This window comes from Chlamydotis macqueenii, chromosome 1 (genome assembly GCF_036417535.1).
Source record: "Chlamydotis macqueenii isolate bChlMac1 chromosome 1, bChlMac1.mat, whole genome shotgun sequence".
Lineage (NCBI taxonomy): Eukaryota > Metazoa > Chordata > Aves > Otidiformes > Otididae > Chlamydotis > Chlamydotis macqueenii.
The window spans coordinates 43,476,422-43,503,655 of NC_141556.1; the positions used below are offsets into that span (position 1 = coordinate 43,476,422).

Genomic DNA, 27,234 nt, shown 5'->3' on the forward strand with positions numbered 1-27,234 from the left:
AAAAGCCTTGAGAATTTTTTCACATGGAATGAACGTCTATTGTATCAAGATTTTTTTTTTTTTTCCCCACACTTAGTAAAAGGGAGCCTAATATAAATTGAATTACATACCTGCTTATTTTAACAACAGGATACCTGGAAAATTTTATAAGGCATGGACCCAGAACACTCACCTAGAGGTCGTAGTCCCGTTCGTAAACCTGGGGGCGTTATAATAGCAGTATGAGGATGGTTTTGGAAGAATAAACAACCCGATTCTATTTTGGAAAGTCTTTCAAACAAAGGCTTGCAGGGAGCTGTATTTGAGTCATTTTGTATTATTAATTCATGATGGAATCCTGAGCTCACAGAAACAAGTGGGGAAGCCTCCCAGGTTTCCTGGTCAAACTTGTTCATTTTACAAGAAACGCTCTCAACCTGCTGATTTAAAATCACGCCTGTGGCTTGACTAGGTTTATTGTCAACTGTGTTTTTCTGCAATTCTGTCGTAACATAAGAAGAATCAAGCTGTATATCCTAACGTCTGTGCAATAAGGAATTTGCATACTTCATCCTTCCATATTCACCAAGTCGGATAAGGTTTTGTGTTACACTGCCAGCATCCTGAATCACCTGGCCCTGCGTTCCCAGAGAGGTTGACATACGTGGCTTCTTTTTTTATTTCAGTGAGAGTCAGGCAATTAAATAGTACATAAACATCTTTGTGCATCTGGGCCCTCATTACAGATCAGCGGTTAGAAAACACCAACAAAATGTTGGTCAGAGCGCATGCTTTCAGGTTTTAATCCTCCTTCTCCTCCTGATTTCTGTTGTTTAAATTGGGTTAAGTTGTATTATCTTTTTTAACATGGTGACCACAAAATATTTTCCCCTTGAATAAAGATGGGTTTTCTTTTCTTTTCCAGCCAGTGTTTGAATGGAACAGTGAAATGTATTGAAGCCACTACAGAAAATACAGGTAATTTATGATCTTGTCTCATATTATAATTGCATGGAAAAAGTTTTTGACATTGAATAGTCATTTGGTTTTCTCCTCGTATGTATTTTCATTATGAGATACTTAACATTATAACATATTTAAAATAGCAGGTTAGGAGCACAAGCTCTCTTGGTTTTTTTCTTTTCCTATTTTCAGTAGCACAAATTGTACTATTAAGTCACGTAGGAAATTAAAAAAATAAATAATTAGATGTGAGGTGTAGGTCAATATGTTCTCACGGGAATCCCTAAAATTAGGCTCACTATCCATGTTCAGGAAGTCTTAAGATGTTGATTTCTAGAAAGTAAATTTTTAATTAATTTCTAATGGATTTAGAAGGGATTTCAGTACACTGAAAATTATGCCACTTCTAAAGATTCTGACTACCTAAGGCATAATTACTCCATCTTTAAGAACAGGCTGTGTATCAGATCCAAGATGCATAGATCCAGATGCTTAATATTAAGTTTTTTTTTTTTACATTAACACATATATTAATTTTACATCTCTGCAATACAAATGAAGTTGTAGACTTTTATTCAGATTGTATTCTTATGTGTACTGTAATGTAGGCTAACTGTGCATTAAAATAAACAGATTGTGAACAAAAAAAAATAAAAAACCTTCAGTGTAAAACAGCACTTGATCTCATTTAACTTGCATTTTGCATTTGAAGTTCACGTATGCCCTGAAGGAAAAATCTACTATGACTGCAGATCTCCTGTGCCTGGATTACCAGCAGCCGGTGTGAATTGCGGGATCTCTTGTGCGAACCTTGCCATGAACTTCTCCTGTGTCCCCTCACCACCCTGTGCAAGTGGCTGCATTTGCCCCCCTGGGTAAGCTTTGGCAGCAAAACCTGGAGCACCAACCATATACATGTTTTTCACAGTTTAACTCTGCATATCTTTTTTGCTTTTTAAATTCCAGTGGTATCACACCTCTAATTTTGAAACTATTGTTCTATAAATTTTTGCAGATATACAGTCACAGTTAAAAGGCCAATTCTTTCTTTTGTCTCTGACAACCCTTTTCTCCTTTCTGCTGGTGTGAGGCTCCATGCTATAATGCTTCCTCAGTTGGAGTCCCAAAGTTTCTCCATCCTGAGACCATGATTCCACTATCCCATGGGATATCCAGCTTTCTACGAGTCCAATTGGCTAGTATTTGGAACTCTGGACAGGAGATGATTCCCATCATTTCACAGTATAGTTTATTTGAGTGTAGAAGAAAATGTGACAAAAAAAAAATCATAATGTAAACCATCTGTGTTCCTGCTTACTGCCCAAGTAATTGTCTCACCTATTACTGTGCCCAAGTAATTGTCTAACCTATGCTATTATTCTAGCATTCCGGGTATTTATGGTGCTCACAAATTAAAGCAGCTTGTGCATGGTATTGAAACCTTTCCCTTTGGATACCCATGACAGGATGGACTCTAGTATGCAAAAAATGATCCTCTTAAAGTAAAAATGTTACGTTTTGTATTGTTAAAATTATTGCACAACAGCTTGTGGTTCTTTTAGTCAGTAGTTAAAGAGGTGACAGAGTAAGAAACCCTGAAAGTCTCTGGTATGCTACAAAAAATGACTACAGTAGCTCAAAATTTCACAGAGAAATGAGCTGAGAATGACTGTAAATTTATCACCCAAAGATACATTGAAAGTCACCCTTACACTGAGCTGGAGATGTAACCGGATAAGTTGAATTACAGGAGTACAGAACAGTAGTATGGAAAGGGACCTCATGGAGCTAAGTTATTCTCCTGCCCTTAGGTAGCATCAGCAATACCTATGTTATTCTTGGCAGAATTTTAACTTCCATTGACAGAGACTCTAAATGACCTACCCAACTCATCCATTCTAGATGTATGTTTCTTTTAAATTCAAGTTCAAGTGTGACAATCTCAAGATTATACTTTGAAAAAACATCTCTGTACTCTCGACTGTGCGTTGCAACGACAACTGCAGGAATTGCTCCCCTGTACAGCAGCATTGGGAGTGTCAGAAACTTTTTTTTTAAAGTTAATGTTGCTAAGCAGATGGAAATGAGGAGATAGCAAAAAGTGGTTAACCACATCTCTGGGTCACTTACTCATAATCTAATTAGATTTACCACTTTTTGCATTACATACCACTGTTTTGTCTTAACCTGGTTAGTGGTTTCCACTTCCCCAGGGTAGGCAGATAACCTCCACCACCACTCTTAGCAAAACTGTGTTTCTTTTGTCCTGCTAACTCTGCAACAGCTGCCATAGCCCAGCTCGCTATCCTGTGCTCAGAACAGGACGGTTTCTGCTCTGCACAGAGAAGCAGACACATCAGCCTGGCTGCTTCCCTGGGACAGGGGGATGAGAGAGAAGCAAATAAGGAAGGGCAGCTCAGCTGCAGCCTCAGCAGTTTGCGTAACACACAAATGCTCTGCAGTTTGCAGGGAGGAGTACTGACACTATCTATGCTCTTGCATAGGGGCTGCTGCCCCACACCACACACCCCTTTTGAGGCAGAAGGAGAGCCGCAGCTGTGAGCTTTGTGAGGTGTCCAGCTATGCACAGTGGACATCATTTGATTCAGACAGCTTTTCCTGCTGAAACAATTGTCCTTGGCTGGATGGAAGACCGGTTGCCCTTGGTGGGTTTTAGACAATATGCTACACGTTCAGTTATGTTGATCTACTTGTGAATTTACGCATTCATCTTATTAATTCTTTTATTTTGAAGGATGGCTGAACATAGAGGGAAATGTTATATTCCTGACAGTTGTCCATGCACCTGGAAAGACAGAGAATTTCTGTCAGGAGAAGTGATAGCTACACCATGTTACACCTGGTGAGTGATATGCACTTTCCATACTTCCCAATCATCTCAGTCTAGCCACAAAGTGAAACTGATACAGAAAAGGTGTTGAATACATCGAAAAAAAAATGTATATGCTTGTATATAGACAGTTACAGGATATATCTTCCATTAGACTCAATAATAGAAGAGTAGGCAGACTTTTGAGTGAGTGCTTCTTCAGGTCTGAAAAGAAAGCAGAAGATATCGAAGTTAAAAAGCAGTCAGGAACAAATGCTTGATTCCACGCTTATCAGTTAATCTCTGAAAGAAAAGACATTTGGCATTTTGGAGAATAGAATATCATGAAAGTCAACCAAGCAGAAAAAAAGATAAATTAAATGTATGACAGTGGTAAATAGTCTGCTCCTTTTGGAACCAGATTGTTTGCAGTGTGAGCTATGCTGCAGTCCAGTCAGCATGAGTGACTATATAGGAACAAGATGGGCAATAAAAAAAAAAAAAAAAGTGCAATTAAAAAGCATTAGATTGGGAAAATGAGTTCGCGCCCCTCGTCTTTTTAAGGAGCCTTACCTGACTCATACTGACACAAAACAGTTTTTTGTCCATTAAAATTTGCTAGCCAAAATATCTGTCTTAAGTTAAGTATATGTTTAATAATTTAAAAAAAGTTTAGAATGGCAGCTTTTACTCAGTTAAAAACTTCATTGGCAAATCAGCTGAGCTTCTACACTCAGACAAGCAAAGCTAGAGGCTGTGAGTACTCTCTGACACAAATTCATGTAAGTCACTGAATGTAGCTGACAGGAAAAATAATCCCACAATAATCCCACCACTTATTTCTTAAACTCATGCTGTACTTGTCGGATACCCTGAAATCTTACAAGTAGCAATTAGAGGTTCCATTGAATATGTGTGGATTTGAAACAAAGTTTATTAAGGAAAGAAATAATATTGAGGTTTTATGAATGAGCATGTCTTATCTTTACTGGAGGAAGTGATGGAAATATTTGCACAAGCCATAAAAATGTTAAGACTTTGCATTCATTTCTTATGCATTTTCATTGTACATACATATTGATGGCAGAATGCTCAACACTTTTCTGCCATGGCATCACCAATAACTTCAGAAGCAATCCACAGAATAGCGCTGTGTTTCAAGATCTGAGAGTTTGCTTCCTTTCATGAATTTCTGTATGACTTGAAATAAAAAACTCGAGAAAACTTCTTATTGAAAATAAAAAGAAAATGACCCTGCTGTGAGAAGATACTGATTGTTATTTTTCCTTACAGTGTTTGTCGGAGAGGGGTATTCAATTGCACCAGTTACCCCTGTCCTGCTGTATGCACTATTTATGGAGATCGACATTATTATACCTTTGATGGACTGGAGTATGACTATGTCAGTGACTGCCAAGCTTACCTGCTAAAGGTAGGAGGATTGCTCATACATTTTCATGTGTCCAAGTGAAAGATTCCGTGAGTGGGCAAGTATTTTGAACAGTGGGAGATGGTCTATAGAAACAAACATTAAGAAAACAGGTGCAGAACAGATGTGTCTGAAAGGAAGAATCTGTAAAACGACGTTTAGTGCTCAGCCATTTGACAATGGTAAATGGGTGTGTCCTTACATATCTATGGGGTCTAGAGAAAAACAGAAGGCAATGTTTTCCATTCTACCTTAACCATGCTTTCATCACAATGAGCAAAGAATAACACTATAGACACTGTTCTAGAACTAGGCATAATCTATAGATTTATTTAATAATTTTCTATAAACTCTGCTTCGCAGAGGGTTAACAATGACCTCTGAGGCTGCTTGGAATCCTTCTTGAATGTGATCTGCATCAGATCTGGAGCGAATGTGTATAATAATATCAAACACAATGATTTCATAATTCAACAATGAAATCCTTCATTGAGATTGTCTGGCAGCTACATGCTAACAATCCTCATTTACAGTATATTGCTAGCCTTTTTTTTGTTTAAAAATACCATTACTGACATTTAGAAATATATTCTATTACTAACAACACTATTGTTTATTATCATTGTTGCTATTATTAAGGCTAAGAGTCTGTCTTCTGAGTTACAGTAATGTGTTTAGAAGAATATTCATTTTCTGTCAAACTTGACTGTCTAACCCTAAGAAAAAGCATGGTTTCTCAACAAGGACTACTGCAAATAGTTTATTTAATGTATGATTTAGTAGAGTATTCACAGCTGTGCAACAAAATAGATTGCTTCTAGATTTTTTTCTTTGTTTAAAAAAAAAATTAAAAAGAGAAGGGTTTGGTAAAGATAATAAGAATACCTGGCAATTAATAAACTCCTGGCATGTATTATATTGTCTCATAAAAGAGCTCTTACTCTTAGAGATATATAAACCTTTGCACAAACCTTCCTTCTTTAATTTGCAAAAAATAGGGGTTACTTTACCTGTAAAGCCATTATGCCTGTATGATTAGCGGAAAAGTGGGTTGTCATTTCATAATTCTTATGCCATCCAGCCAGAGAGGTGTGTAAGACAAATCTATGTTGCTTTTTCAAACTTTAGTATGATACTGGAATGTTTTGCTTACACAATCAAATGTCACCTGCCACTCTACTGCGTAAGAAAGTACCTATCCCAAAACAAACCATGGTGAGCATTTGGAGTCCAAGAATAAAGCTGGCAGCCACATAATTAAGGCACGTGGCCCATGGCCAATCAGCCTTTCTTCAGGTAAACATGATGACACAAATGACGCAAATGCTGCCTACGTAGATCTACTTTTCAGACTTTTCAGACCTTTTCAGCTTTACAAATTTTTTTTTCCCCCCAAACTTAGCTAATGGGAGAAAGTATGGCCTAATTTGTTCATCATTTTTCTTTCCTCTCTAGTATATGGAAAACTTTCATGATCTAAATGTTTATTACAAATTAGGCACTGCATAATTTTATCTAGAACAGATGATGTATTTATGGGCTTATTTTTGACCATGAAATGTTTGGAGAAGTTTTAGGGGGAAAAAAAAAGAAACAAAGGATGGGATCATATGGCAGATGCCCAAGAGATTTGAGGGAACTAAACCACAGAACTGATGAACTGTGTGATGTGCAATCCTGGAATCAGAGGAATGAAAGATGGCAGTGTAACCAAATATTTCAAAAGGACTCCATGGCTGAATTTGGCAGGAACAGACAAATATGTCTGATTTACATATGAAGGAAATTAATAGAAATTATAATAAAGAGAAATTGCAATTTGGGAAAAGTAGAACTCTTTTTTTTTTTTGTAAAGAAATTTCACGCATGATGAATCTTCTGAGTTATTCATGAAGTCAATAAATATATGCATGAGGATGATCAGGTGTGTATTTTAGCTTAAAGACCATTTGGAGCCAGATTTCAACAAATATTTTTAGAGATTAGTCTCTCATAGGGTGAGAGTGAAGATTCTTTGAGAAATGAATTAAAAGTTAGAAATTAAAACATAAGAATAAATAGCCATTTTTTAGAATGGAGAAATCCCAGTGACATCCCACAGGCATCCATGCTAAAACCTGCATTCAGCATCTTCAGAAACAATTTTAAAAGATGGTGTGAGGATTGAAGTAGAATATGCTTGTGGTAAAGAGCTGGTCTGAACAGCTGAAACAAAGGTGGACCTCCAAAAGGTTCAGAGGATCTTATGGCAGAAAACACTGCATGATAAAATGAAGGACAAAATTCAACAATGAAATATGCAAATCAGTGAGCAGAAAAAATAACTGTAACTATGCTTCCATGAAGACAGGCACTGCATAGCCACTACATTCCATTCCTGCATAGCCACTACTGTGCAGGAATGGAATTTTATGTGAGAAAAATATATGAAACAGATGTAATTGACATCTTCCTTAGCGACAGTCTGAGTGATAATCCAAAGTGTCATCTGTTCTCCAGTTTCACATATGCTTTTATTTACATGTACACAGTTGTATCACATATTGGTGTGGTTAAGCTACATTATATGTGCAGACATGATAGCACGATCAGGCTGCTCTTTTTTGAAATATGCTCTGTTGTCCTAGAGCAGAGGTTTCCAAAGCTGTCTCTTCATGATCATCCTCCCCTACATTGTGGCCATGTGCAGTGACACTTTTAAATAGCAGTATCAGAGTAATATAACAAGTCTCCCTTGAACTACTCTTTGTTCAGAAGCTATGCAAGAGAGCCCTGTCTCTTACAGGCTGTTATCCAAATAAACAAATTAGGTGAAAGGTGGCAAAATACATGTAGTTGCAAAAGTTTAAATGCCTTGCCTAACACCTCAGCAGGCACAGCTGCTCAGGGCAGTCTTGACGCTGAAATCATGCTACCTGTTCTACAAACCAACATTATTTATCTTTTTTAACTTGAATAATAGAATCAAAGGATCATAGAATTGTTTGGGTTGGAAGGGATCTTTAAAGATCATCTAGTCCAGCTACCCTGCCATGAGGGGTATGTGCTGTGTGCTTCATGTTCATCACCTGTCAGGTCTTACAGAACATCATACATCTGGTAGTTGCTAGTACAAAATCCATTGATTTAATGGCAGTTTGAAGTGCTGTTACAAGGCTGATTTTTATGGATAACATGTAAAAGGCTCACCAAACACCTGAAATCAAACCAGCTGAAGTGGTTGTAATATTGTATATACACCACTGTAATAACTTTATCCTTTCCCTTTTACTAATCCTTGTCCTGTGAGAAGTGGACCTCTGTCTCTGCTATCATATATACTCTAAACAAAGATGTTGTAGCAGTGCAATAAGGGAAATGGTAACTACAATAAATTTGTTGGCATACTAGTTCTTCCCAGAAGTAGAGTTAAGTCCAAGAACTATAATCTGAATCCCGTGTCTCCCAGCATACCAGCCCTCGCCGTTTGATTTGGCTGTTAGCCTCCCTAAATGTGACCTGATGAACAGCTCTTTAATTTGTCACTGTATTGCACTATACCAAACAAAGAAGTCATCCTTACCTTTTACTATGTTTTTAATAAGGAGCTCTTGTGTTCTTATGGGAGAAAGATCAAGTATCAACTTTCAGCCAATTATGAAACTTCAAACTTTGTTTTCAACATCAGTATCATCTGTGAGGCCTTTTTGTTTGACAGTAGGTGCATGAAAAAGCCCTTTATAAGCAGTTCAACAGATACATCCATTGGTCAGAAAATGACAAAAAAAAAAACAAAAACAAAAACCCAAGAGGTCAGTGGAACTAAGCCCTCATCCTCAAGTACTCACATTTTATGAATTAGTTCTAACTTTAAAATAGATGAGAAAAATATTTTCACTTCTTTTCATCTGACATTGGGAGTTTGGCCATTTTTAAGTCACCTTTTTATTCTTTTTGATGCAACCATGAAGATTCTTTTAAAGCCAAAGTTATCACCAGATTTAGTGTATTGGAGGATTATGAAGCAACAAGCAGACATTTGATCAAATAATTGAACTGTTACACTAATTAGAAGTGCAGATGGAACTCTTTTGGGTCAGGAGACATCACATGAGAGCCCATTTGTTAAGGCAGAGGTTCACATAACAAAACATGCATGATCTGGTGAACCAGTACTACAGTTTCCCAAATGTTCATCCTATTAATGAGCAGTTCCCAGTGTTAGATACCTGATCTACCCTGGGGAATATAGCAAGGGAGTTCTTTTCTTGCATACCCTTTCTGTTGTTACTTGAGGCAAGTTCAAAGCTCTTACTTTATGACGCTTTTATTAGAGTGCTTAATACAGAAGTTGGTTGATGCACTGATAATATTTTCCCCTTTACTTGCTGATACATTTATCCTGATTGTTAAATTTGTTAAGTGATAACTGGGCATAAGCTGGAGCAATCACATACATAGCAACAATTATTCAATTACTCATTTGTCACGCCTGAGGAGGCAGAAGTAGCCTTTGTGCCGATTCCCCTAATTGAATATCTGTAATTTTTTGTGCAGCTTTTTTCAAGATCATTTGTGCCAGGTAGCCAGTCTGTAGATACATGAAGGTGGCAAACCTATATAATGACATAGTATTTTGCATGGTCTCTCTCGTAGCCTGTTTGTAAAATTAATACGTTCTGCTTGCTGTTAGTCACCCTATAGAAGACTAAAACTGCAGGTTCATGGTTAACCAACATTGTCAAGCTGACTATTCGCAGTTAAGACAAATATTTTCTTTTAATAGACCCTGAAGATTGTAATGGCAAAGTAAATAATGTTGAATTTGATATTACAAATGCTTTAAATTGGAAACCTGACTCTAAAAGTAACTTTTGTCTATTCAGGGAATAAAACTGTAACAGGGTTCCAATCAGAATGCCTTTAATTTTTAATTAACATATCTAATTCTCAAAGCCACATTACAGCAAAATTTCATGAGTAAGTGATGTGCCAAAATATGTCAACCTAACACACTTGTCAAATAATTTATAGCAACAGTAACTGTAGAAATAATGATGTGTTTCTCAACAATTTGCATGCAAATTTGTGTCCAAAAAAAAGAGAGACTACATTTCAGAGAAAATATTTTTTACTGTGAATAGTTTGCCCTGCTCTAGTTGCAAAGAATACCAAGTTTGTTTTTCATCAGATCCATAACTTCAGAGGAAACCTTTCTGGATGCTCTCTTTTTTCTAGGTCTCTGCAAGTCCTATAAGGGTCAGTAACAACCTCTCTGTTGGAGACATACCTTTCCATCCTTGTCTTCAGCTGGGAAGCACAATGCTCAGATAATGTTGGCTTGTACCTGTTTTTCCATTTGTTCTACCCCTTCTGTGAGCAAAAGATTTGATTACAGTTGGCAATGGATTTATACACTGGTTCCATTTTCTCCAGATCAATGATTTCAGACTCAATTACCTCTACATGCCTTTCCCTCTCCACCACCTGATTCTCCCGGCCATTAAATTATACAGTGAATGAATCACTTTTATTCTCCAACAAAGGAAAGATTTCTTTCAATTTGTGCAGATTAGCATGGAGGGCTTCCAGGAAATGCTTGGGGAAAAGTTTCTTGCCATGAGAATGGCAATTTGGAGGCAGTGTGTGCATAGTGTGACTCAGAAGTTGGATCCTCTTTCTGAGGACCTTGCCATTTAGCGACCACACAACTTGAAGAAAGTGACCTTTTCACCTTGAATTTCTGCTTTTGAGTTGATGTTCAGCATCCACCAGCCCTTTGGCTATACTGACTCTAAAATGTCGTAATCTGATGGCTGCCAGAAAAGGCAGTTCAGAATGACTGCCTGAGCTGGATCACCTCTGGTGGGTACAGCTTTGTGGACTGTTGATGCTCATCTTCTACTGATGCAGCAGTAAAAGATGAGCACAAATCAGCATCATGTGCTGCTGTTTCAGGAAGCTGTATGGTATGTTGGCAGCAGTAAAATGAAAGCCTTTTGCTGTGTTTGAAGTGGGAGGATGCTCAGGATAACCTGTAGCTTAGCAGTTTATGGCCTCTGACTCTGGGTGTTGTCAGTGAGCTATGAGAACTGTGAATTAAATTTAGCCTGGTTTAGGTCAGGATATGAGTATTTTTGTTTCTGAATGCATAGAAACTAAACTTCAGCAGTGTAAGTGAACACATTTCACATTCATTATATTTAAAAAAATAAAAGCTTTGTGCAAGTTCCAGCTTTCTAGCTCCTGCCATCATTTGCTGGAACTCAGAAAAGGCAAATTTATCACCACTATGTCTTGTCTTTTTTTTTCCCTCTTATGTTGTCCTTTATCATTATAACCAACTATGATAAAATAAAATAAAATACTGACATTTATCATGCACTTATTAATAAAACAATACTGTTAGGTCCCACATAAATACCTGTTTAGATATTTAAAACTAACACCACCAACTGTGCCACTGATTTGTGATTCACAATAGCTCATGTTGCAGAATGTGTCACTTGGAAACAAATATTTGAATGGTCCCAAATCCTTAATCTTCAGAATATCTAATTTTTAATTAGAAAGGGATTGCAGTTATGTGACCTGCGCAAAAGCTAAATCTGATACAAAAGCAGGCAAGGCTAAGTAAATGAAAAGAAAGAAAATCTACTTTAAATGATCTTTTCTCAAACCTTCTAATATACTTCTCTTAAAATACAAAAAAAAAAGAAAAAAAAAAAGAAAACAAAAACCTTTCCAGTGATCTTTATCTGATTAATCAGCATTTTCAAGATAAAGAAATGTTGACTTAGAACAAGGTTTTGAAGTTTTTCAAGTAAAATATTCCCTGTTATGTACTTTTACTTTTTAAAAGATCCAATAGCTTCACATTTTATTTTATTTATTTAGTATTTACATTATTAGCAGTACCTTTAAAAAATTATTTGGATTTTTAAAATATTGTTAACAAAACCTCAAAACAATCCATAACTCTACATTGCCATAAAATCTACTACAAAACCCCTATGTACAATAAAGAAAATATGATAGAATGATTTATTTTTCCTATTGCTTGTATACATACCCACAGATACTTGTAGTGCGTCTTTCTCAAGAGTTGTTGAGAGTTTATTCTGCCCAAGGTGTATCTTTTTGGGAAGTAACTTTTAAAGAAATAGGAAGGAGTTATCATAGATGCATTAACAGACATCTGGAAGTTGTTTGAGGGTGAGTCAGGAGCTGGAATAATCTTACTCCCTTTGAATTTGCATCAGTGAATCTACTCAGTCATGTTGCTCTCCTCTGTTTCTACTCAACTGTGCCACAATGCTAGAAATATGTCATATCTTACAAATGTATTGCAAGCTTCTTTGCCTTGTTTTAAGTGAAAAATCACATAATCTGCAGCTCTGTAGAAGATTCTGAGGAAAACAGAATTTATGTGCACATGTGTATGCATGAGCAATTTAGCTCTTAGTTTCTAAGTTCCTGAATGTGGGTTTTTTAAAATACATAATATTGGTGGAAAAATAAGTACTATTACTATTCCTTTTCTCTCCCTTGTAAAAGGATCACCTACTATCTTTCCTATAATATTGTTTCCCAACTTTCACGGGGATGTCTTCCCAAACTGAGACAGTATGCATCACTGCCATCTGCTGACTCCAAGCAATATTGCTCCAATGTTGGAATAGCTATGGGGAAAAGCATTTGACGATACGAATTTGTACAGGATGCAAAAGCAGGGATTAAATAAAGTGACACAGAATGTATATATATATAATTTTGAAATGGTACAGAAGAATTATCACATCAGCAAAAGGGAAGAAGCCTTCCAATAGGAGATGCTTCTTGGTGTAAATTGTGAATTAGTTTTGCATAATGAATGTGTTTTCACTGATTATCTGGAGATCAACCCCCCTCATGTAAAATGGCACAAGAAACTAACAGAGCACGATAATGTCAGTTGCCAAGGCATTTTTATGCTCTCCAAAACCACTTGAATATTTATGCCACAATGCTCAGTAAAGCTGGGCTAAGATGCTTCTCCTAGGATGAAGGTCACTAGAAGCAGTAGTTTCAGATGTTAAGTTCCTTCCAAAGAAACTCAAAGCCCAATAAACAATGACCAAACTAATTCTGAATTTCCATAAAATTTCCTGAAAGGTTAAGTCTGAACAGAGGTAATGGTATCTCTCTGAAAATATGTAGGAAGCAGAAAACAAATTCTACTTTTCAAAGTACTGCATATTTTTCGGTATTTTTAGAGGGTTTTTTGCATTTGTTTGTGCATGTGGCTATATATGGAAGCTCTAAGGAGTCATTAAAACAAAAGGAAATAGGACTAATCTATCTCTATCCAGTTCCCAGTATGTCCTTAGATGCTTTTATGGCCATCCTAGTTTGCAAGTTAGTGTATTGTAGGGAACAAAACAAAACAAGGGTATTAAGAATGGAAAAGAATGAGTCTTTACACTAAACAGTTAGAGAGATTTTAATGAAACTTTTAAAGAAGATAGATAAATACAACCACTTAAATTGTCTTCTCCCAAGCTGCCTTTTCACTATGTAAGCACACTGTATTGTTGTTATTGGTTGATAGCGATAGCAACTTTCTAATGGGATATTGAAATAGAGAGTATCTAACAAAAATAAATCCTAGAATTCCCAAGCACTACTAAAAAAAAAAGTTAAAAAAAAAAGGAAAGCAGTGCATTGCTTTTTCAGCTAGGAAGAAATATGGAAAAAAAAAGTGCAGTGAAGTCTAGAAAAAGAATGTCCTGAGAAGCAGGACTGACAATGAGCTTTTGACAGACTGCCCGGAGCTGTGACTCTGTCTTCCTTGTTGCTTGGCAACTCCATGTTATCACAAAGAAACTGATATTAAGTTGGAACAGGCTGGATATGGTAATTTACGTGGGAAGATACTCTTGCAGTGGGAAAACCATTTTATTTCTAGTTTCTGTCAGCATAAGTAGGTTTCACATGATGAACTGTAGCACATCCCCTGTTGGGTGCATTTTACCTAAAAAGGTAAAGAGCTATTCTGCCTTGGAAAGAGACTGTGCAGGAAAAAAACCAACCCAAAACAAAACCAAAAAAACTCCCACCTTGTTATTCATTAGACCTGCTCCGAGGGTCTACTCAGATATTTCTTACAGTGGTAGTGACAAAAGCTTGTCCAGTGCAGATTAAAGAGAAGGAACACAATCATTATAATTTATACTATCATAGTCCTTAAGAGCTGTTGAGATTTGCCCAAGACCTCACTGTCTTATACAGACATTAAAAGATGATACTCATTTTATCTAAATACTCCTTGTTCTTTCTTTTCTGTTGGCAATAGTTAAGTGCTAAGTTTCAATTGCACTTTATTTCTTCCCTGCTGAAAGAAGAGGCTGCACATGTAGCAGCAACAGAATAATTTGAAGACCACGATAGAAACTGTCTATCAGCTTTCAGTTTGGCTGGTACTGTATGGCTGGGAAAGAACTCATTTTTTATTGAGGTGTATGGAGAGAATTACAAGGGTATGTATATAAAGCAAATCTGATCGTGAAAGCTTTGACCCACAGGAGATACGTAATCTGTAACAGTGTTTTTGTATTTGGCTTTAGGTAAGATTTAATTAGAAAGAGAGAAAGCACAGAAGACTCAGGATTTAAAGCAAAGCCCTTTTTCTTAAATGTCTGGTTTACTCATAGCTCTACTGAACTGCCGCCAGTCTCTCTCTGCATTTCCATCCTGCATAATTTCTAGTAATTTAACATCAACATGCAGTCCTACAAGTAAGGAAGTACTTCAAATGTCTTCAGGACTCCCTGTTCTGGCTTTGGTCAGCAAAACACTCCCTGTCTCCAGGCTTCTCTCTACTGCAGAGTTAACTTGAAATATAAATCAACTTTTGCCCTTGGCTCAGATCCCAACCATACACAAAAACTTCTGACTTCAGTATGTCGATGCTGTTCAGCTGAAGGGATTGGTCTGGACTGTCAGGAGGCACAGGCAGCAGCTTCAATTAGCATAGCTAATACAGCTCCCTACTGCTGCTCCAAGAACTTGTCTCCATTGCCAAAAAAGGTGTATTTTTACCATGGGATAATTAGCCTGAATTAACTATCCTTATTTAAAATAAAGCCCTCCATCTCTTCTTACAGTGAAGACATTGCTTCGCTATTAACTCAGAGTGTCCCCTTTTCCTGAGGCTAAGCTATCTGTAGAGGAATGGACTCTGCAATGAAAAGAGCCCACAATCTCCTAGGCATCAAATAAACCCAGAGATTGCAAGTAAAGTCCTTTTCTGAAGGGACTCGTGGTGGGGGGGTAGCTTCCTTGCTTACTTTTCATTTGTCCAGCACAGAATGTATCAGCTTGCATCCTATCTACCAAACTAATGAGTTTGTCTCCTTTTTAATTTACCACATCACCTCCAATAAATCAAAAAATGCTCTGGGCTGTTATCTGACTTGGAGGGGAATAATTACTGGGCTGATTCCAGCAGCAAGCCTGGCTTAATTAAAACACAATGTATTTCCCAAAAAGGTAGTGACCAGTTTTACTCTGAGTGCAACCTAAAACAACTTTACATCAGAATGGAACAGATGAACTTGGCTTTACCCTGAAGCTTTCAGTATTTTACACTGAGTTCCTCTGGTAATCCTGAAGAGCTGATTTCCTGCACCCCCTCACCACTAGCAGCTAGTGACTAACTTTACCCACCTTAATTGTTGGCTTCCAAGCTAATTGCTAATACATGCCACCTTTTTCTTAAGCCCCGGCATTAGGGTAACACAAAACTTGCAGGCAGTCTCCCATACCTTACGCTCATCGCATTTGCTCACACTTGCCGTAGAGTGTTTTCTGTGCCAAGTAGCAGCATCTGCTGGCTTGTGGGCCATGTTGGACTCATGGGAGCAAAGCTGTAGCACCAATTTTTGTGGCAACAAGAATACCTCTACACTTCCCTTCATCCCATTGGTTGTTTTGTTTTTTGGGTTTTTTTTTGTCCAGATTGAAAGTGTTCTTTAAGCAGTTTGGTCACTATGAGTTTTGTTAAGGGGGAAAAAAACCTGCTTCATGTAGCACCTATATTTTCTGTTTGTAAAATTTCTCACTGGTGAGGAAAAATTGCTGATACATTTTTTTATCCTTGAATTCTCATGAGCACAGAACAAATAAGGGTACAAATGTGACACAGGCAAGGAGTAGTTAGGAGTATGTACCCAGCACCTTTCAGGGGTACACCGACCCAGGGAGAGGTACACCGACCAAGGGAGGGAGCAAAGCTGTAGGGAGGGATGCTGTGGGCACAAACCAAGGCAACGCATCCCTGCCATTGTGGCCAAGTGGAACTCTCCAAGAGTGCTGCTGAGAGCCAAGAGGAATTCCCAGGACTGTGGAGCTGCGGAAAGCCACTGCTCCTATTTTGCCCACTGTGACCATTAGCACCTGCAATTAGTTTCAACTAGTCATAGTCTCAGAAGGTCAGTGTAAAAAAAAGAAGTTTAAACATTTTTTTGTTTGTTTCCAGCAGTACTCAAGTGTCTCATATAAGACTGGATGACTCAGAGGGTGAGATATATAGCTTGCCACATCCAAGATTTTTATTTCATATCTGTCTCAGATTTGTAACGATTGTAGGAATGAATTTAATCAAAAATTAAACTGAATTCAAAAGCACTGTTATTGGCTTATATTAATGTTATGAAGTTAACTCTCTGAAGTCTTTGCTACAGTTACAGCTTCTTGTTGACTTGCAAGGATTGGTACAGAAATGAATTGAAAGGCAAATTAAAATAAGAAATAATAAGAACAACTCAACTTTATTTTTGTTTGTAGTAGTGTTATCAACTCTGAAAACAGAGCTGGTCTCTTTTGTTCCAGTACCAATCCCAGCATGGGGAATTACAAGGTGCATGTGTGTTTCCCTCAGGGTACAGAAAAACCACAGAAGCTGCAGGTGAATAAACAGACATTTTGAGCGAAGGTGCAAAAGTTATTTTATGTGCCTAGAACATAAAATTAATTTACAGGTTGGAGAGACAACACATATGTGATTGGAAGGGCAATAAATTTGAATTTTGAGTACTAAAACCCCAGCAAATCAAAAGACAACAGAGTAGACAAATCTTCTAAATGTTAAAGAAAAAAACACAAGCAAAAATATTAGCAGAAACCTTTGCCCCCTCCAATAACACCATGTATGACTCATGGTTTTGTGAATTTTGATGGGTGGTGGTACAAAAATTGTTCTATCTACTGCTGACGGATGGTAGGTTTCTTGGTTTTAAAAATATGAAAGCAGCTTGATGTCATGTACCTTGATTTAAAAATAAAGCTCTTTTTATAGCATGTCTCGATTTTTGAGAACCATACTGTGCAGTAAATGTTGGATTCCCCATATAAGCACATTTTAAAAGCCTAAACCAGACTCTTATTTTAAAGGTAGGTTGATCCTCTGAATTTGTGAAGTCCTCAGAAAGAGGACTCACAGCTGAACGCAATGGCTCTTTGTGTTTAACTCCAAAGTTTGAGTCTGTTTTTGGTTCAGTTTTGAATTTAAAAATGCATTTCTTTTTTTTTTTTGGTAGCTTGTTTAAATTTAATTTCAAATATGTCTAAATACGAAGTCCTCCATCTGTTTGTGATGGTAAGCCTGGAATAAATCTGCAGGAGTGAAATACAATTGAATCTATATGTAAAATGCTTTCTTCTTCATATTGCAGAGTACAGATAACTCAAATATATCTATAATTGCTCAGAACAAAAAGTGCTTTGACAATGATATTGTTTGCTCAAAGAATGTTTTCATCACTGTTGGAGACACTGAGATTTATTTTAGTGAACCTTCTGAGAAGCAGGTTAGTTATTTTCTTTCCTTTTTGAGTTGCCCTTTAAGATAAGCATTGTAAAGTTACGACTCTAAAGGAGCACGTTTTTGGAAAACATCTCTCAGTCTGACTTAACACAGTACAAGTGCCTAGGCCTGGATAAAGCAGCTGGTCCCACGAAAAATCTTACTTTTTCATTCTTTTTTTCAAGTTCCATTTGTCCTACAAAGAAGACTGCTCAAAAGCCTCAAGCAGTCAAAGTCTATTGGCATTTATTTGTTTCTTTCCACTTGATTTTGAAAGGGAAACCAAAGTACAAAATCAAAGCAAACTTGAATGATTGAAAAGACAAAATATCAAAGCATTAAAAAAACCATTTCTAGTAATATTATTGATCCATCTATATGCTAAAGATAAAGTCTTTTTCAGTACACACTTTGTTATTAATTGGCTGCATACTTTGGTAGAATTACTTCATTAGATCTTAATAAATATTCATTTCTGTCAGAAGACCTTAAGGGGACAGGAAAACAAATCTAACTATCAGCTTTGGAAGGCTGGATATTATACTGTGATACACTTTCCAGAACAGGACATTACAATTCTGTGGGATAAGAAGACAATGATGCATGTTAAAGTTGGACCTCGATGGAAGGTGAGCCAAAATAAAAACCTGCGATTTTGTGTAACTCTCTGTGTTGCTAATGTGGTCTCTTATTGAGTAACTGTGATTGTCTTCATGACTAATTTTCCCAGTGATATAGCTGTTTATCATGGTGTTCAGCTGCTAGGATTTCCCAGGTAAGAAGAGATGCAGAATGTAATTTAATGGCTGGACTACTAAAGGGAGTTGTTTCTACCTGCATGTTTACTCTGTTGCTCCACACATTGCAACCTTGCAGATATGCAGTGATTCAGCTCTGACTTAAAATTACTTTGGGGGTGGGAAGAGAGCGTTAGTTTTGAGTTACCCAGTTCACTGCATGTTTTCACAACTGCTAACGCCAATGCAAAACAAGCTTCCACAGCTAGCTGCATGGAAGACGGCAGGTTTGTAGCACGGATTGGATTAGGCTGATGATGGAACTGCACCCCGAGATGTAGTAGAAGCTGCTGAGATGAAGAGATGGAATCACATCTTGGGTTTAAATTAAGAAGAAAAGATAGAGGAAAGGATCTAGACAAAACCTGACATGTAAACCTAATAAGTATACCGTGACAGGGTTCAGCCATGATGCTGGGAAGAATATGTGGCTTCTCTTGCCAGTTGCTTTTCTTTCTTCCATTCCTACATCATCATCTGCCTTGGTGTCTCTGCAACTCAGTCTTTGGGTCCTGGCACAGTAACCTTATCTGCCCATTTGATGATTAGATTCTTGCTTCATCTCAACCATTCACACCTATTGAAAGGGGGCTCTTTCCAGTAAAAGAAAAGAAAGCACTCTGTGCTAGAATACAGTATCAGATTTTTTGAAGTGTAAGTCAAAGTTACAATGACCATCTATTCTGGTTTTAAAGCAACATTATTACAGGCTTTTGCCCCAGTAGCCATAAAATGCTTACTTCACATACAAGCTGACTTATCAGCCATCAATATACATAGTGAAAAAAAAATCCTTCTGTTTTTGGGTAAGCTAGCAGGGAGCTGAGTTCTACAGGTTGCATGCAGGGACACAAATACTTAAAACTCTTTCTGTTCCCAGTGACTGTTGCTTCCAGAGGCTCTAGTTCGGTGAGATAATGTCTGCAGCAGACCTTAAGGAAAAAGAATTCATTAGAATGACCCACAGCACCCTAGAAATCCAACTCTACACTTTACTGTTGTGCAGAAATATCTTTTTCTCTATATATGTATATGCATGTATATATACTTTTTTCCATCACCAGCACATGCTCCAACACAAGAAAATTGCAGCTGTCTCTTTTGTTAATTGCTATTATAAATGTTCTTGCTATTGTGAGCTAAAATTAGAGGCAGCAAGTTTTAATGACAACAACTAGTCAGGCTTCATAATCATGAGGTAATTCACCTGAACTTTTGACTTTTGGATTGGATGTACTACTAAGCTTTCTGAAAAAAAATATGACTAAATTCCAGTCCCTTTTCATAGGCAGACAGCAAGAACAGGTTCTGGAAAACAGGAAGAAAAAAGGAAAATATAAATTTCTATACAGAACTGTAAACATAACAGAGTGTCAGATATTTTCAAAGTAAAAGTCAGAGTTGCATTCACCTTTTTCAGTTTAAGAATGTTTTATTCCATGTATGTCATTTGTACGAATCATTGACTGTCAGTATATATATATATATATATATATATATATATATATAAAATCCTTCTTCTCATCTAGGGTAAACTAGCAGGTTTGTGTGGAAATTTTGACAAATACACTTCAAATGATTTGACTACATCAAACAACATGGAGGTGAGAAATGCACAGGTGTTTGGAGACAGCTGGGTATTAGGACAGGTAAGTCCCACATCCAGTAAAAATTTAGCAAAAAAGGATGATAATTTTAATTTATAAATGAACACATTATAAGCACGACGTACATGGATTTTCTAAACTTATGTGTTTAAGAGGGTATAAGACGACATTTTAATTTTTCTGTCTGTAGAGGTGAAATATCTTAATAATATCTTAGGTCACAGCAAACATATACTGAATGTAAATGAAACCAAACCATCTCTTTAGGAAAGATATTTTGCCCTGTATAAGATAATAATCATAGCTGTCTGGATTTCAATATTCTACAGAGTTAGACACACTGCTTCTGAGATTTTGGATTCAGCCCAATTTTCAAAACAATTGTAATTTATCTGGTGTTGGAGGCAGCAGGATATTGAAAGCAAACAGAATCTGAACGCTGGGAAAAAAGGCCTGGAAAAAAGTTTCTGAACACTGAAAAAAAAATGGTGATTTTTTTTTTTAGTTGCAGTTTGTAAACAGACAACAAACTGACAAAGCAGCAGTGGTGACGGGGTGAGACAGCAACAGGCACAACCCAGTATGGAAACTTGGTTTCTGAGGAGAAGGGAAGAGACTGTAGAGAGTAGATGACCGCAACTGTGTTTTGTAGCACAGGAGAATAGGTATTTTGTTAATCTGTGCTGAGAAGATGTAAAGTTTTATAGCCTGGTGAACCTCCTGAAAAATCAGTATTTGTAAACCGCTCCCTTAGGATGTTTGTGAGAACCAGTTTTTAATCTGTTCTCTCCTTGACTCACAGCAGGAAATTGAATCAAAATCTCTCACCTCATGAAAGAACATGATACCTATTCTGCTTTGGAGTGAAGGTTTTGAGTCTTCTCTCCCTCAATATTTCCCTTTGGATCTATTTTACTCTACATAAAATGCTTAAATTGTGTGACCAAGAAAGGCAGATGTGTGGTGTTGGTGGTTATACTGCTCATCTAGAAGGTGGTACATAAAGAAATGTGTAAATACTTTGTATGAAGTGTATGAATGTTTCTTTTCCAATTTATCAGTTCAGTGGTTGCTTAAAAAAAGTGTGTAGTGCTTGCATAGCACAGTGACTTCTAGGATGTTATGGCCGTTGGTTATGCAGCCCAAACTTGTACTTGCCCTTTTGTGGCCATATATATATATATATTTGTAAAATCTCATATAATCTTCTGATCTCTGTGGCCACCAGAGCACTCAGAATCTGAGTTCAATATTGGCCTCGCAGGCAGCCGGTGCTCAGCCAGACTTGGCACTTCATCTGCCTTCACAGTAGGTGTAAGCTGTCTTTTTCAGAAAAGACATTTGACCTTCATAGAGATGCATCTTGGTCATATTTTCTGCAAAATCTAAATACTATAAAGGAGTATGTGATAGCTGGAAGCCTACAACTCAACTCTGCTATTGGCAAACGTGCTTGCATTGGCACCGTGAAGCATGGGATGCTTCCAGGGTTTCTCCCTCCTGGGAGTGGCAGCACGTTCCTCCAAGGCAGAGTCTGATCATCCACAGTGTAGGTGGGCGACTGCACTGCAGCTGAGGCTGCGTCAGGACACCCCAATGGTGCCTACGGTTCCATCATTACCTCATCCTAGGCTTCCCTGCTGCACCAAGAGAATATGGGTTTGGATGAACTCGTGTTTTCTGAGCTGAGTGTCATTTTGTTATATTTTTCTGTTCATTTGTTTTTCTTCTTGAAGAGAGGCTTCAAGAGAGGGAGTTGTATCTCAGCCATTTTTAAGTTATCATGTGATCTTTGACTCTATTTTTCTTTTTATTTATGGGCTGCTCTCTTCCTACTGCTGCTTCTTTATTTGAACTTACAGGGCTAAAGCCATCTGTAGTGTGACTCCATTTAAAGTCAGTGCAAAACCACCAGGAATGGATTTGGACTGTGTATTTGTTTGTGATGTTACAGTTGGTTGCTCTGGTAATGATTATAATGTGTCACAAAGAAAACATTTTGTCTTTATGCGCTGAGCAGACAGCAGGAACATTTTAGTACTTCAGAACAAAACACAACGATTCTTTTTTGTGCAAATGTTTTCAATTATAACGAGAAATTAGGGAAAGGGGAAGATGATGAAGATAGCACGTAAACTTTATTTTTGTTTTCTGAATATGCAGGTATTGAATGCATAAGATACTACAGTATACCTGAGTTCATGGTAAACACATCTTATTTGTGGTGTTTTTGCTTGTTTTTAAGTGCAAGAGCCCAAATGAAACACTAAGACCATGCGAGGTACATCAGAGCAAGTTCCCTTATGCCAAAAAGGAATGCTCAATTTTATACAGTGATGTTTTTGCACCTTGTCGCAATGTGGTAAGTTTATTAAATATCCAAGATGTGTTCTCATGTAGGAAAATATTAAAATTCCAGTAATTAATTTCTTCGTGCCTTTCCTTAGTCTGAATGCCATGGAGGATACCGAGTAGAGCCCTGCAAGTATCTCTATGTGGGTGGGCTATGTTTGTGCAGAGCTCCTTATTCCTTTCAAGACTGGAGTCTAAACATAATAGCATAATAACTGGGAGCCATGAGTTAGTAGACTGAATAATCAAGGTTCTGTTCTCTTTAGGTTTTATTTATATCTTTTATTTATATAGGTAACTAAATTTTTAAGGCTTTTGTATATATTGCAGGATTCTAAAATAAGCATTTGTGTAATGTGCCTACAACTTATCTCAAATGATTTTATGTTGTTAACTGTCCTGCTCAATATAGAAAGAAATATGAAAGGGCACGTTTTCAGCTTCAGAGCCATCAGTATTTTTAATTTGCTGACAGTTTATAATCTGCTTTTTATCAAAACTCTGAGGTTTGGTTTGCCCAATACCTGGCTGAACCTGGGACTGGAGTTACAAGAATGTCCTTAAGTTCAGTATAGGCAAGATGGGGACAACAATAGCTTGTGTGGGAGTCTTCTATTCCGTTTTAGTCCACCCTCTATCAACGCAAGACATGCTCTATATACCTGTCCCTGTTTCTGAATTTAGCCTCCCAAAGGTATTTAGTTATCGAAGGTGCTTCTTTACACCTGTGCAATTAAGAACCACTGCAACATTTCGTCTCAGTCTGTTATTTTCTTTATGATTATTAAGACTAAATGACATCATTAGATGTCCCAGCTGACCCTCCTGACTTTCAGGACTGAAGTTTGATATCAACATGGTTAGGAATTTGCCTGAGGAGGAGGTTGCAGTAGCTTAACCCAAGAGATTTATTAATGTTGACTTTAGTTACTATGTAAAGAATTTTTTGAGCATGTGCCTGAGAACATAGTGATGAGTGTATTTTCAAAGTGGAGAGCAATAAATAAAAATGGAACTTTTGAGAGTTTTTAAGGAGCTGTATTATTATAACCCATAAAGAAAGGTGTTTTCTCTTGAACATTCATTTTCTATATCTTATCCATATTATGATTAAAATTTGCAAACACTATGCCAAAAATGTAGCATAATTATGTTGAAAAATGCATGTCAGGTGCAAAACATGTCATTTAATTAGTAGTGTAGTATTTTCACCTATGGGACAACCTGTAAAGCAAACATCTTTCAGGTGTTTTTACCACCTATTAATCAGCATGTGAAAATATGGCTCTTACAAAAGTAATGTAAAGTGACCTCCTGTCAAGGATATCTGCAGCTTACTGCTGCCTGCGTGGGTAGGGAACTGGGCACCAAGGTAAAAAGCCCAAACAGAGACTGACACTGGGGACAAAGAAGGAACAGAAAGTGTAGATGTGGGTTTTGGGACATGTTTGGAGCAGCAGTCCTGCTGTGTGGGTAGTGGAGAATCCTGCTGTGCATGGAGGCAAGCTGCTGCCCATGGGACAGGCAGCCCCGGAATTCAGCTAAGGCTGGAAAACCCTGTTTTCAGGGAGGCAACATCTTGCATTTCTGGCTGGCAGCGACTGATGGATTGCAGTTGCCCAGCTAACTGCTGAACTCAGCGGGGGCTGAGGGGGCTCAGCACTCACAGAAAAAAAAGGTCTTCCTCATAACTCCTGAATTCAGCAGGACCTTTGACTTGAGGCTTCAAGTTTGTCACAACAGTAGGATGCTGCTGACCCATGGAGAGATGCTGTCCTGCAGACATGAGACAGGTTGAGCTGTTTGGTGGTTCCTGCGAAACTATTACAGCCATTTTCAGTGGAGCTAACAGTCATGCCCCCACTCCAGTGGTATCCCTGTTTTCAAAACAAGAATGAAAGCAAAATGCCGTATCTCTCCACTGAAGGCAGAAAACCAGTCTTCGTGTCCCTGCCAGCTTCTAGCAACTGCCAGCTGAGAAGCTGTCTCTGTGTTAGATAAGTGCTGCTTTGTTACTGTGATGGTATTTCTGTAATCTGACGTGTGCCATTTGAGTGCTCTACAACTGAGCTAGACCAGAGTTTAAACTGAAGAAAAACATTGCTTTAAACATTCCATGTGTTGAGTAAGAACACTGTTTTGGAAATGTTGCTCAACATTACAAAAAAGATTAGTAAAACCTAAGAAACAGTATATCAAGTAAAACCACAAAAGGTGATAGGATTTTAGAGTGAGAATGTGAGTTTCTGATCTAATGAAGGTTTGTGGGCAAAGTATATTAAAATCTTGATAAATGCAGAAATATTTTTCTGCAAAATGTCACCAACATGCTCAAGCTTTCTTTCCCTGACCGAAACCCCCTTTATAAATTATTACTTTTAATTACTTGATAATCAGAGCTGCAGCTCTGACTTTGTTATTAATGCAAAACTAAGAGGATGACTATAGATGGCAGTATTTGCCTTATAAAAACAGAACTGCCAGCTTCAATATACTTTCGAAAATCGATGAGCAACAAGTGTGTAGACAGACATACTTGTTAATAGTCACTGATTGAAATTTTCCCTTGGCCTGTAACACAGATACAAGCTGACCATTCAGAGTGTACTTTTAGTATAGGAATGTACCCAGATCTTAGAAAATGCCTTATATTTGTGTTGAATTCTTTCAGTCAATCCAAAGGGAGCACTGCTGCTGAAAATGGTGCAACAAGAATTTGTACAGCTTATGCAATTAAGTCACCAGCCCTCTTTTTTTTTTTTTTTTTTTTATTCTTTTTCCCCAGATTGATGTGACTTCTTTTGTCAAAAATTGTCACACAGATACGTGCAACTGCAATCTTCGTGGGGACTGCGAGTGCTTGTGTACTAGTATTGCAGCTTATGCCCACAAATGCTGCCAGCAAGGAGCAGTGATTCACTGGCGATCTCCTTCACTCTGTGGTATGTAACTGGGTTGGCCATGCACCAGAGCTCATCTTTGAGGCATCTTTGGCCTTTTGCTGCCCAATAATACTAGTATGACAGAAGTAAGTGGATAATAAATGTACTTCTTCACATTTTTCAAGCTGTCTGTGTGGTAGCTGTTAGTCTTACACACTCAAATTTTCTGTTTTACTGAAGAAGTCTGGCTGTGCTCAGGGTATGCTGGCAGGGAGACTGTTGGAAAGGCACTGGTATACCAGACCTGGGGAAGGCCCAGTGTTCTGTGTAGGGCTGCAAGAGATTCAGTCTGTTCTACATTTCATGGACAGTGAGAATTGTTCCCAGCTGTAGAATAACTCATGTTTCAGGTCTGTTGTCCTGGCATATCTATTTAAATACAGCTGTATGTCACTGAATAAAAGCCTAAGGAAATAAAGTCACTGACTGAAATATATTATGGGAGAGGAAACTTCCTCTGAGGAAAGTGAATTTCACATTTTTAGGATGCAGATATGCATAGACTCTGTTGTTACTTTGTAATAACAATGTACTTGTTTTCTTTTTCTTTCAGCTTATGACTGTGAATATTACAATCAAGGTATGTGGTATTTTATATTACTGTCTTTGATTCATCCTCATATTTATATATCTTGCTGAATACATTTACTCTTTATGTTCTCTAGCATACCAGCTAGCTATGTGCTAGAAACAAATCTGTACTCCCTAGTTCCAAAATGGAATCAATTTTTATAAAGCATTTAATTGTAGATAATTCTACACATTGACCACTCTAGAATACTGATGGCATCTTTGACTTACCATTCTATCATCTTTCTTTCTGTATGATCCTATTTTGAGATATTTATCTCTCCCTACTGTCACTTATTTTGCTTCTCTTTTAAAAACAAATACCCAAGAGATACTTTTCTTATATTAGTTCACTCAGACTAACCCTTGAACAAAATGCAGTTTGGTAATTTCTCCCTTTCACAGGTTAGAAGGATTTGTTTGTTTGGCTGGTTTTTTTTTACTCCTGATTTGGGTATGTAAGTTTAATGAGCTCAGCAAGTTAGCAAAGCAAGTCCCCATGCATCTTTCTGGTCTGTGTCCAGGGACAGTGGTGGCATGGAAACAAACCCCGTAGTTGTAAGCAAAACAATACATCTGGCATCTCAGATGAAACATGATATAGTGCACACTGCAAATAAAACTTTTTGTAGCTTATGCTGAGAAGAATCTCCGTCAGCTGCAGTAATGTTGGATGTCATCTCTTTTCCATTCTCCCCATTTCCCAGGGTAGGATTGCATAGTGACAATCCCTTGAGCTCACTGGACCTTCAAACCCATTAGAAAAGAGAGGTGACTTGTATGAGCAGCCTGGAGTACTCTATGTCATTTTGCGACACATTCCTTATCTATTTAATATCATTATGTCATTATACTGACTTTTTCTTCCCTCCTGTTCCGCTATGGATATCTAAAATACTGTTTTTCTGTGCAATATCTCATGTATTATTTGAGATTTGTCCT

At 37.5% G+C, this 27,234-nt stretch overlaps 1 protein-coding gene across 1 annotated transcript in view; it reads left to right on the forward strand.

The window, feature by feature from the left end:
• OTOGL (otogelin like) overlaps positions 1 to 27,234 on the forward strand; it is a 93,779-nt gene that overhangs the window by 29,627 nt on the left and 36,918 nt on the right. The window contains exons 22-31 of the mRNA XM_086740978.1: positions 905 to 957; positions 1,655 to 1,817; positions 3,698 to 3,805; positions 5,066 to 5,204; positions 17,894 to 18,028; positions 18,507 to 18,653; positions 20,351 to 20,470; positions 22,674 to 22,790; positions 25,566 to 25,722; positions 26,276 to 26,302. Coding sequence (XP_086597104.1) covers positions 905 to 957; positions 1,655 to 1,817; positions 3,698 to 3,805; positions 5,066 to 5,204; positions 17,894 to 18,028; positions 18,507 to 18,653; positions 20,351 to 20,470; positions 22,674 to 22,790; positions 25,566 to 25,722; positions 26,276 to 26,302 — 1,166 coding nt within the window. The remainder of the gene's footprint in view (positions 1 to 904; positions 958 to 1,654; positions 1,818 to 3,697; positions 3,806 to 5,065; positions 5,205 to 17,893; positions 18,029 to 18,506; positions 18,654 to 20,350; positions 20,471 to 22,673; positions 22,791 to 25,565; positions 25,723 to 26,275; positions 26,303 to 27,234) is intronic.